This window comes from Pelophylax lessonae (assembly GCF_965119305.1).
Source record: "Pelophylax lessonae genome assembly, chromosome: 2".
NCBI classification, from domain to species: Eukaryota; Metazoa; Chordata; class Amphibia; order Anura; family Ranidae; genus Pelophylax; species Pelophylax lessonae.
This window is the reverse complement of record NC_138769.1, coordinates 746,423,291-746,435,760: the sequence shown is the minus strand read 5'-3', so window position 1 is coordinate 746,435,760 and position 12,470 is coordinate 746,423,291. Positions and strand designations below refer to the sequence as shown.

The 12,470-nt window shown below is 41.3% G+C and overlaps 2 protein-coding genes across 2 annotated transcripts in view; both read right to left on the bottom strand.

The window, feature by feature from the left end:
- LOC309547870 (uncharacterized protein) overlaps positions 1-6,964 on the bottom strand; it is a gene marked incomplete at both ends in the record, with an annotated part of 139,209 nt that extends 132,245 nt beyond the window's left edge. Inside the window, one exon of the mRNA XM_082247872.1 lies at positions 5,846-6,964. Within this exon, the coding sequence (XP_082103998.1) occupies positions 5,846-6,964 (1,119 nt within the window). The remainder of the gene's footprint in view (positions 1-5,845) is intronic.
- Positions 1-12,470, bottom strand: part of LOC309548372 (uncharacterized protein) — a gene marked incomplete at both ends in the record, with an annotated part of 1,605,927 nt that overhangs the window by 606,632 nt on the left and 986,825 nt on the right.

The following is a 12,470-nucleotide window of genomic DNA, read 5'->3' as shown; positions in this document are numbered from 1 at the left end:
ATTTTTTTACTTAAATTTTGCCTTTTATAAAGCATTGCTCTAATATCATGTAACATAAATAAATTAGAACTACCAACATTTTATTCTCTAGGGTGTCTGCTGTCAATAGATATATAATATATTCGGGGTTTTAAGTAATCTTCAGGATATAAAATGATTTTTAAAACATGTAAACAAAAAAATAAAAAACATAAAAAAATGGCTCCAGGACTCAAGTGGACCCTTTATTACACACTGAGTCCAGGAACCCACAGAGAGACCACGTTTCCCCTGACTTCCTCTCCAGGCTGTGATCCCACTCTGGTTGGGCGCCACCTACAGTGGAGGAAGAAGACTGCACCTGCCTACATCTGCTTTATGCTTTGTCTGATCAGGATGACGGGCATTTCTCCCTGAACACAGAGTGCCCTAAACACGAGGTAAACGTGGTGCAGCATTTAGCCCAGTCCAGCTGTAGTGTAGACTTTGACAGGCTGCAGGCAGCGGGGGTGGACGCTGTACCTGTGCCTACCAGGTGTATTATACCGCCAGCATTGCACACACAGGGGCTGGACCCCCCATGTACAAGGGACCTAAGAGATACAATCAACTTGTCACCCATTCCACCAGACTCCTATAACTGGAAGATTACATTTTTGGGTGGATGTGTTGTAGAAGAACCCAGACCACAGTATTGTGCGGTGAAAATATAATCCAACTTTATTAATCATATATATGTGACACTTTACCAACAGAAGAAAAGAGATAGATTGTTTACATTTCAAGGATATATTTCTACCATTTATATCATCTATGCTAAGAAACTGATTACCATATGACACACCCCCTCATTAATACCGGCCCGCCCACTTATGTAACACTCTAAACATCCAAATCCCTGTAAATTCCCAGAAGACACTTTCATCTTTTATCCATAACAAGCTCATTGGGTACAAGATAACCCCGAGCCCCTCCTGCTCATTCCCACACAACAAGTCCATGTCACCATCTACAAGGTTAGAGGACCTGAAGGAGAACAAGACCATGACCACCAGGACCATCGCCTGACTGAAGCCATGCTCACATTTCTTTCTAATGCTGCTTTTATGGTCTCCTCAGATACAGATCTGGCAGATGTACATTAGTGTAACCCTTTCACTCAAATCTGTGCTTAACCATCTTTTTTGGGGTACAGAGGTGTCATTAGGGGTCTAACGTCTCTTTAAAGAGGACCTGTGACCAACAATATGCTATCACATGAGGGGCTATCAACCCCCTATGTGATAGAAATGAAGTTGAGGGAAAAGTTAAAACAAACTTAAAGTATCACACTGTAAATAAAAAAACACACACAAAAAAAAAAAAAATGTACACCCACCCCCCCCCCCAGTTCCTGTGTACAGATACGAAACACCAGTGTTGGGTGCGGTTATGTACAGTAGGAAAACAACAATCACACGACACATCTTACATATCGCTGCACACACCAGAGTGAGAGGAATAACTCTAGGGATATCATTCATGGATAACTATTTAAACTGATGATCTGTAAAGGATTTTAGAGCGTCACCTATGGGACATTTTTGGTACTGAAGTTTGTCACCATTTCACAAGTCCATCCAATTTTTAGAGCTTGACATGTTTGGTATCTATATACAAGACACAAACCTCATATTTTATATTTCACTAAAGAAATTGGGTAATAAATTGTGTTTGTGTGCACTAAAATTATCTGCAGTGCTTCTTTTTTTTACCAAAAATGTGCATTTGATAAAAAAAGTTGTGCTAATATTCTCAGACATAAAAAATTAAAACTACCAACATTTTATTCTCTGTGGTCTCTGCTTTCAGAAAATAGAAAAGAAGATTGGGAGTTTTAAATAAGCTTCACGCCTAAAAATTTGAATTTAACCACATGCATGAAAAAAAAAATAACTTTGGCAGTGAAAGAAAAAACAACAGCAATGTATAAAAATTATTATCAAAACTTTAGTAACAACTAATGGCTTAGGAAGCAAACCCCCCATATTACTCAACCAAGTTCCAACTAAACCCATCCAAGACAATGGATCCCACTTCCTCCCACCCAGGTGCCTGTTGGAACTCCTTTACCTTGTGTAGATATCCCCTTCTGAGATCCTCATGATATAAAATAAATGTACAACACTCTCTATGTGACACCAGATTGTAGACTCCACCTTGTGCTTCCGAGAGATAGTCAGCAGCCATGCAGTTCTGTGACACCACCTTAGGTGATGGAGACACTTCTGCTGTCAGCTCTGCTATAACATCAATGGTCTCATTGGTTATCTGATCTATGACTCCAGTACACGGGTTCATCCTAATTATCTTAGATTACTTAGATTCCCCATCCCGTCTATGAAGGGATCACTGCATAAAACATTTCCACTCCAGAGAAAATGTTTCTTCTCACTGGAAGGCCAGGGGAGTATTGGGAGAAATTGAGGCTTTCCCTTACAGATATGGGAGGAGCAACATCACCTAAAGTACAGCTATGGGTGGAATTTAAGGGAAAACATTTTAGGGGGCTCCTTTTCAACAAGAAGAAAATGTTATATAACCTATTGAAGGCGCCAACCCAACAAAAATAATCACCAACTGCTTTATGCAAAAATGTATAAAGTAAGGTGCTGTAGGAGTAATAATGATTATGTGATGAAAATAAATATGTGTAGAATATAATATAATCCAACTCAACGGTTATATCAAAATCGTGTGACAAAGATAGATTCTAAATAATCAAATCCACATGTAATGGACACAACTACTACAAACATGCAAATAAACTGTGAAATTAAATGTGATATATTCTACACATAAATATTTTCATCACATAATCATTATTACTCCTACAGCGCCTTACTTTATTAATGTTTGTATTAAGAAACAAATGTTATCTGGATGGACTAGGAATCTATTGGAGCAATGTGGATTAAACATGGGTACCTACCCACGGGGTTCACATTTTTGGATTTGGGAGAAACATTTCACATAGTTTCCTAAATTCCATTAATGACACCAACACGGGGGACTTACATTACTAACAATAGGAGAGCCAATCACAGGCCAGTAACATTTAATGGTTTCTCAATGTAATTGCAAAATGTATCCTAATATGAGTTTGTAGTCCCTTCTACTACAGGAAAGATGTGGGCAATCATTTACACCTTTTACAGCAGGACAGTAAATATCAGAACACAATTCATACATAAGACCAACAGCAGGAAGTCTGCTAACTTAATGTGTAATGCAATCTGTCATTATCATTCCCAGAGTTCCCTCTGCAACATCATTTTATCACCTGTTATCCTGTCTGTAGATCTGTTATTTTCCCACCTTCTGTAACAGGGTGACAACCCCCATCATTCTGCAGTAAGATTACACAGCAGCGTTGTCACCCTGTACAGGACAAGTAAAGCCCAACTTCAGCTAACGCAGCAACAGGTTTTTTTACGGTTCAAACCACCATATGTATGAAGTACGAGGAAGTAGATAAAAACAGATCTATTGGGCTTGTGAACAGGTAATAAATTGTTACAAGGGGAGACTCAGAAAAACAAACAGCGCGATGCTAATGACAGATTGCACCATTTATGTAATTATTGTTTTTGCCCGTGGTAGTCCCAATGTCCTAATGTTTCCAGAGACTAGAATTGCTCATTGTGAGCTTTACCTTAAAAAGAGACCTATCCATTCTGAATCATTAACCACTTAAGCCCCGGAAGATTTTACCCCCATTCCGACCAGGGGGTATTTTGCGATTCGGCACTGCGTGACTTTAACGGAGAATTGCGCGGTCGTGCGATGCTGTACCTAAACGAATTTGGCGTCCTTTTTTTCCCACAAACAGAGCTTTCTTTTGGCGGTATTTGATCACCTGTGCGATTTTTTGATCACGCGCTATAAACAAAAAAAGAGCGTCCATTTTGCAAAAATAGCAATATTTTTCCCTTTTTTTTTATATGAAATTCCCCCAAAAAAAAATGTAAAAATCAAAATTTTTTAAAATTTTCGGCCAATTTGTTTTATGCTACCTATGTTTGGTAAAAAAAATCGCAAAAAGCGTATTTTGATTGGTTTGCGCAAAAGTTATTGTGTTTACTAACTAAGGGAAAGATTTTTGTCATTTTTGTTGTTTTTTTTTTTAACGCGTAATGGCGGCGATCTGCGATTTTTTTTGCGGTACTGCGACATTGCGGCGGACAGATCGGACCCTTGACTGACATTTTTGACACTTTTGGGGTTACCAGTGACATTTCTACAGTAATCAGTGCTATACATATGCACTGTTACTGTAAAAATACACTGGTAGTGAAGGGGTTAACTTTATTTGAGAGGGAGGGGCTGTGTGTGTCCCTAGGGGCGTGATTCTAACTGTGATTGGCTGGGGCTTCAGCTGTATGCAGAGTGATCAACGGATCTACATAGTAGATCCAGATGATCAGCTCTCATACAGCGAGGAGAATGACAGGCAGCTTGTTTACACAAGCTGCCTGACTTTCTCCCTCTCCCCCGCCGATCGCAGAGTGGCCGGCGGACATCGGGTCCGCCGGTCACATGCGCGGGGGGGTCCGTGACCACTCGGGAGCGGGAGCGCGCCTCCGGGGGCGCGCGCTCGCTCCCTAGACCCTCACAAGCTAGTGACGTAGACCTACGTCACTTTGCCTGTGAGGGGCTGACCGCCGACGTAGATAGTCGTGCGGCGGTCGGCAAGTGGTTAAAGTGAACCCCTATTGGATGAATTTAAGTCCCCAGAATTTGTAGAAATGTGTCCACACGCTTAGAACTTGGTAAGCTCAGATCTCTTGTAGTTGTAATGTGTGAATAGTCTATGGAGATGAGTGATATTTGGAAAGAGGAAAAAGATAACAATCCACTCTTCACCCGGTGGAATCCCTGAGACTTTCAGCAGAGCCAAATGGAACACAAGTGGCCAATGAACTTAAGTGGTTCTGTGGAATGCATCCCATAAACAGCAGCAACTCAGGGTCAGAAGGCCTATGGCAGCTTAGGAAGTTGCCTTTTCACCAAACAGAGACTTCTCCCTGGCTTGTGTCCTGGCCACAGACCTGCCTGCAATGCTGCCATCCATGAGAGAAGATGAAATGTGGAAAGGAGGTGTTGATCATGGAAGGAGAGGTGTAATATGAAATGGGAACTTTGGAGAAGGTTTGCTTAGCTGGTGCCCTCAAGCCTAGCTGATGATCTATCAAAAGTTAGAAGAACCGGGAATGGGCTCTCCCAATTATGCTTCAGAGGCTTGGCAAGATGCCATTGGGCCCCATCTTGGTCTCTGGTACTGAAGCAGTGTTGGTCATGGATTAGCTCAGATTTTGGCAATGAAGAAAACACTTGAGAACACAGCCCAGTTAGTGAAAATGCATTACATGTTCTGTCAAAGCTGCATAAAAAAGGATAAAGATGAGAATCATGAGGAAATCAGTTCAGTCATTGATGCTTTTCTAAAAAAATGTCTCCATGTGTGTGTGTGATGGACATAAGCACTAAACTCAAAGCATCCATCCATTACATTCCAGTTTGCTCACATTTTTTTAAAGTAGCATTTTATTTTTACTTCTTCCCTAGCTTGTGGGATGACATTGGGGCTGTGAAACTAATAGGACATCTGCAGCTCCTTTAATATTCCCCCTTCTCTGTAGCTGAAACTTGTGAATCCTCTAGTGATAGATTAGCCCGGCATTAACTGTGGAAGCTTTGTCACATTCAGAGCATGAAATGCCTTCTTTCCAGTGTGAACCATCTGGTGTCTGATAAGCTTTGCCTTCTCTGTAAAAGCTTTGTCACATTCAGAACATTGATATGGCTTCTCTCCAGTGTGAACCATCTGGTGTCTGATAAGCTTTGTCTTCTGTGTGAAAGCTTTGCCACATTCAAAACACTGATATGGCTTCTCTCCAGTGTGAACCATCTGGTGTCTGATGAGATTTGCCCTCACTGTAAAAGTTTTGCCACATTCAGGACACTGATATGGCTTCTCTCCAGTGTGAATCCTCTGGTGCTTGATAAAATCTGACTTCTGCCTAAAGGCTTTTACACATTCGGAACATTTATATGGCTTCTCTCCAGTGTGGACCCACTTGTGTGCTATAATATCTGACTTCAGGGTAAAAGCTTTGTCACATTCAGGACACTGATATAGCTTCTCTCCAGTGTGAACCATCTGGTGTATGATAAGCTTTGCATTCTCTGTAAAACCTTTGTCACACTCAGAACATTGATATGGCTTCTCTCCAGTGTGAACCATCTGGTGTCTGATGAGCTTTGTCTTCTGTGTAAAAGCTTTGCCACATTCAAAACACTGATGTGGCTTCTCTCCAGTGTGAATCTTCTGGTGTCTGATAAAACCTGACTTCCGCCTAAAAGCATTGTCACATTCAGAACATTTATATGGCTTCTCACCAGTGTGGACCCTCTGGTGTGCTTTAAGATCTGACCTCTGGGTAAAAGCTTTGTCACATTCAGAACACTGATGCGGTTTCTCTTTAGTGTGAACCACCTTGTGTATGATGAGCTTTGCCTTCTCTGTAAAACTTTTGTCACATTCAGAACATTGATATGGCTTCTCCCCAGTGTGAACCATCTGATGTTTGGTAAGCTTTGTCTTTTTTATAAAAGCTTTACCACATTCAGAACACTGATATGGCATCTCCCCGGTGTGAATCCTCTGGTGTATGATAAAATCTGACTTCCGCCTAAAAGCTTTGTTACACTCAGAACACTGATATGGCTTCTCTCCAGTGTGAATCCTCTGATGCGCTATAAGATCTGACTTCTGAGTAAAAGCTTTGTCACATTCTGAACACTCATACGGCTTCTCTCCAGTGTGAATCCTTTCATGTACGATAAGCCGTTGCCTCACTGTAAAAGCTTTATCACATTCATAACATTGAAAACGCTTCTCCCTATTGCAAGCATTATGGTTTGTGATAATTTTTGTATTCATTGTAAAACCGTTGCCACAATCCAGACAAAAAGTAGCTACTGAAATGACTTCTCTTACGAATACATGAGTTGGACTTTACTGTAAATACATTGTCACTTCCAGAACACTGAAATGACTTCTCTCTTCTTGTCCTCTGAGGCTGGATCAATGTTGAAGAGGAACCAATACTTTTACAACATTTAGAACACTGATATGATGTGTGTCCAGTGTGAATCCTCCAATGAACTGCATCAAAAGCTTTCAGTCACTTAAGACACCCATATGCCTCATTTCCAATATGACTTAGTTGTATTGTTGAAGACCAACATGACCAAAAACATGGTTCATAAATCCACCTGTAAAAAAAATAAAAGTCAGAATTCAATAAAAAGGGTTAAATGAAGTTTCTTTCTTTTTTAAATTCATGAATAAATGTATCTAATAAATAGAAACAATAAGTACAATATTATACATGTTTAAATGTTTGTATTTTTTTATTGAGGACACTATATTATTCCCATTGTCTGGTAAAATTGACCGTTTATTACAATTTCCAGCAGGAGAATCTCATTCTTTGTTCTAATTCAAAGAAACGTGCAGAATATTGTCAGGCAAATGTGATTTGGTTCAATTTGCAGATGCATTTGGAAAATGCTTCTAAAAATCCAAAAATTGTGGGTGTGGCCAGCACCTGAGGAGTATGGCTGCTTTGCAGCAGAGCTCTGTTGCTCAGCAGTAAACCGGAACTATTTCTACAGACCCTGGGTCTCGGAACATGGTGGTTTCAATGCCCAGACCGTCAGGCACCTTCAGGCAGCATTTCCAAAAAATGAAAGGACACTGGAAAACTCGGGTGAATGATGGACTTTTCCCAGCAGCCCTGCTGTCAGCACAGCCAAGATGGCGCTGGTGAGCATGCAGAGGAACCACATATTAAAGCACAGGGACACAGGGATAGCTCCCAACGCTTTTCAGCCCCGGCCACATACAGAGAACAACTTCCACTCCCAGTCCTCTTCATCCTCCTCCAGCCCAGTAACAGCAAAACAACAAAATTACCAGCACTACACAGCTGAAGGAGATATGGGAGGCCTGGAAGCTTCTCTTAATGATACAAGGGAACTCCAGGACTCCATCTTGGAGTTTTCCACCAAAGACAAGACCAGCCAGTTTTAAATACAACCTTAAAGGACGTGCTTGTTTCACTGCGCAGCACAATCCATGCAGATATTTTATCCCTCACAATTCATTTTAAATCTGAAATGGAAGAAGTCAAGGGCAGAGTCACCCATATTGAAAATAAATGGGGGAATTCGCTGAAACAGTTAACAAAATAATAGATGCCCACAGTGTCTTGGAGGATGAATTACAATGCATTAAGGACAAAATGGCAGATTTGGAAGATCGATCAAGAAGAAACCATATTAAAATCTGTGGACTACCAGTAACGGTCAAAACACCAGGCCTTCATGATCACTTCCAAACCATCCTAAAATAAGCACTCCCTGACATTCCTGTTGCAGAATTGGTTATTGACAGGATCCACAGACTACCCAAGCCAAGACATCTCCCGGACCACTTACCAAGGGTTACAATTGTTCCGCATCCACTTCTATCAAACTTGGGAAAAATTCCTTATGCACAAAAGAAACCTAGATAACATGCCTCCATGCACTCAGGGCCTTTCATTCCTTCCAGATCTATTTGCATACACAATGCAAAGAAGAAATATGGCTACCATTACTAAAACTTTAAGGAACCATCAGATTATGTACCGGTGGACATATCCAGCCAAACTCCAAATTACCAAAGATGGAAAAATTGTCACCATCGCTTCGGTAGAAGAAGGCATCCACAAAGATTGGAACTCCTGGAATCAGATGAAGGCCCTTTGACAGCAACTTCTTCATCCCAACCACAACCACCTAATTGGCACAGTGCAGCGGATGGTTGAAGACCGAGGCCACATTATTATCCTACCTCTTAATCACAGCTCTGGTAAGCTCATGGAACTCACCACAGTTTTGTTTTTCCTCCCCTTTCACATTAGTGGGAAAATTCCCCCTCAGATTCTACTAGAATCATCTCTTTTTACTGTTCTGCACCAGGAATTATTTTTGTTCATTTTTACTGGTGTTTCTCAAACATTTCTTTAAGCCTAAATAAATGTTCTAGCATTCCAGGAAACTATATTTCTGACATCACTATCAATTTAAGACCAGTGTGCTCCTTAGGCCCCTTTCACACAGGGGAGTCCGTCGGCGGACTCCGTTTTTCTCAGCGGGGGATTGATCCGCCGATCCCCCTCTGAGCAGGCAGATGGCAGCTCAGTCTCCGCGCTGTGTGCGGAGATAGAGCTATCAGGTCTCCGCTGTTCTCTATGGGGGAATCGGATGAGATCGGACCGTCTGTCCGTTCTCATCCAATCCAATCCGCTGGATGGATAGAAAATAGGGTTTCCATCCAGATTTGATGGATCGGATTGGATCGGACGTCAGCGGACTTGTCTCCACTGACATCCGATGCCCCATAGAGATGCATGGGGCATCTATTCAGATTTGCCTGAAAAACAAACAGGCAGATCTGAACGGTCCGCCTGTGTGAAAGGGGCCTTAAAGACATCCTCTTTACTACCCATTACAGGCATACTGACTGACCTCCTCAAATTAACAGTCACACAGATTATACCCCAAAACCTTATTCACGACACTAAAACCTGAAGGGTTTCTCGTCATTGGCGGTTCTTAGTTCAACACAATATGGGGTTCAGAATTGCCTTCTTCAATGTAAGAGGGTTCAACAGCCCTGCTAAAAGAAGCATGATATGAAAGGAGACACGCCTTCTGCAGTGCGATCCGCTGTGTCTTCAAGAAACTTATTTCTCCTCTAAAAATCCACCGAAGCTACAACATCCCCGATTCCCCAAAATGTACTGCTCCAACGCTCACAAAAGAAGAGAGGGGTTGCTATCCTTAACCACTTAAGCCCCGGAAGATTTGGCTGCTCAAAGACCAGGCCCTATTTTGCAATTTGGAACTGCGTGATTTTAACGGATAATTGCGCAGTCGCGCGATGCTGTACCCAAACAAAATTGACGTCCTTTTTTTTCTCACAAATAGAGCTTTCTTTTGGTGGTATTTGATCACCTGTGCGATTTTTATTTTTTGCGCTATGAACAAAAAAAGAGCGACAATTTTGAAAAAATAACAATATTTTTCAAATTTTTTTTATATGAAATCCTCCAAAAAAAATGTAAAAATCAAATTTTTTAACATTTTAGGCCAATTAGTTTTCTGCTACATATGTTTGGTAAAAAAAAATCATAATAAGCGTATTTTGATTGGTTTGCGCAAAAGTTATTGTGTTTACTAACTATGGGAAAGATTTATGTCTTTTTTTTTTTTTTTTACTAGTAATGGCGGCGATCTGCGATATTTTTTGCGGGACTGCGACATTGCGGCAGACAGATCGGACCCCTGACTGACATTTTTGACACTTTTGGGAGTACCAGTGCCATTACTACAGTAATCAGTGCTATAAATATGCACTGTTACTGTCAAAATGACACTGGCGGGAAGGGGTTAACTTTATTGGTGATCAAGGGGTTAACTGTGTCCCTAGGGGTGTGATTTTAACTGTGGGGGGCGTGGCTTGTGAAGTAACCACAGAGACATACAATCCTACATAGCAGGATCATATAGTCTCTGCACTTACATCAGGGAGAATGACAGACAGCTGTGTTTACATCAGCCGTCCGTCCTTCTCCCTCTCCTGCGGGAGATCGCAAGTGACCGGTGGACATCAGATCCGCCGATCACTCGCGCGGGGATGCCTGTGAATGAGCGGGGGTGGGAGCGCGCCCCCGGAGGCGCATTCTCGCCCCCTACAGGCGGCTGAGCGAGTGACGTACCCCTACGTCACTTTGCCCAGCAGCGGCTGCCTGCCGCAGTATATCTGCGGTGGGCGGTCGTTATGTGGTTAATAAAGACAGGGTTTCTTTTAAGCCTATCCACACAGAAATGAATGCTAACGGTAGATATATCATACTTATCTGTGAAATTGTTATGTATACTATAAGGAATGTATATTTACCAAATGGGAAACAAATAGCTTTCGTAAAGAAAGTATGGAAACTGGCACACGGCTTGAAGCAGGGGTATGTTGTTCTGTGTGGCCATTTCAATGTCATTCCCAACAATCAGTTGGATGTCTCTGATTCTTCTCACAATCGCCATAACAGAGCAAACCTCTCACATTTTATGTCATCAGTAAACCTTCATTATATGTGGAGATGTCAACACTCAATGGAAAGGGACTACTCCTATTTCTCAGGTGTGCATCAAACATATTCGAGAATTTACCTTTTTTAGTCTACAAATTTCTCTTGCAAAATATTAGTGTGTCATCTATACATACTATTACGTGGTCTGACCACACCCCAATATCGATTAATGTGGAGGGATCCTGCATGGAAACCAGGGCGAACAGGTGGAAAAATTATGTCTTTATTTGAACATCCAGACCACAAAACAAACGTTTCAGAAACATTACAAGAATTATTTCACATTAACGCTCTCAAAGCATACATGAGAGGGATACTTATAAAACTTAGTGGTATAATCAAGAAGCAACAAAGTCAGAAACTCAATGACCTATTATCTAAAATTGGGGATCTGGAAAAAACAAATAAAAAATCTCCCAACCATACAGTTAGCTCGCAGCTTGACAGGAACTTTGTCTTCTCCTCATATCTCAACACAATAACACTATGCGAAGGTGGAAATCACATTTTTACTGTCTTGGAGATAAAGCAGGCAAGCTAATGGCAAATCAAGTATAAGAAAAAGCTATCAATCAAACAATACCTTATTTACATCATCCCACGTCTGGCAGTAAATTGATCAACCCAAAAGAGATTGCCAACGCTTTCCGAGACTACTAAGGTAGCTTATATACTTTATAAGAGAATATAGATGTACCTCAACCAACCTTTTGCCTCAATTCAAAGTTCTTTAGACTCCATCTCTTTACCCACACTAGACAAGGAACAATCATCGAGTCTTAACACACCGATATCTGAAAAATAATTACAGAACATTATGTTATCACTCCTACACAACAAATCCCCGGGCCCCGATGGGTTCTCCTCTGAAGCTTTCCATACTATTTTGAACCCTCATCTAGCAAAGGTCTACTAAGCTGCTGACTTCAAAGCTTCATTTCCCTCAGAAATGTTATCTACTACATAACGTTACCTAAACCTGGCAAGACCCCAGATACACCACACAATTTTAGACCTATTTCACTGTTAAACGTGAAACCTAAAAATTATGCTAAAATTATTGCAAACAGGCTTTCCTGTCTCTTATCCACTTTGGTGAAACAAGGCCAAGTAGGTTTTATCCCAGGTCAACAGGCACCCGATGCCACACACAGAATCAGCAATCTTTTACATCTAGCAGAAACTTCTAAGGTTCCTTCTCTGTTCCGGTCCCTGGACGCAGAGAAGGTCTTTGATAGAATTCAC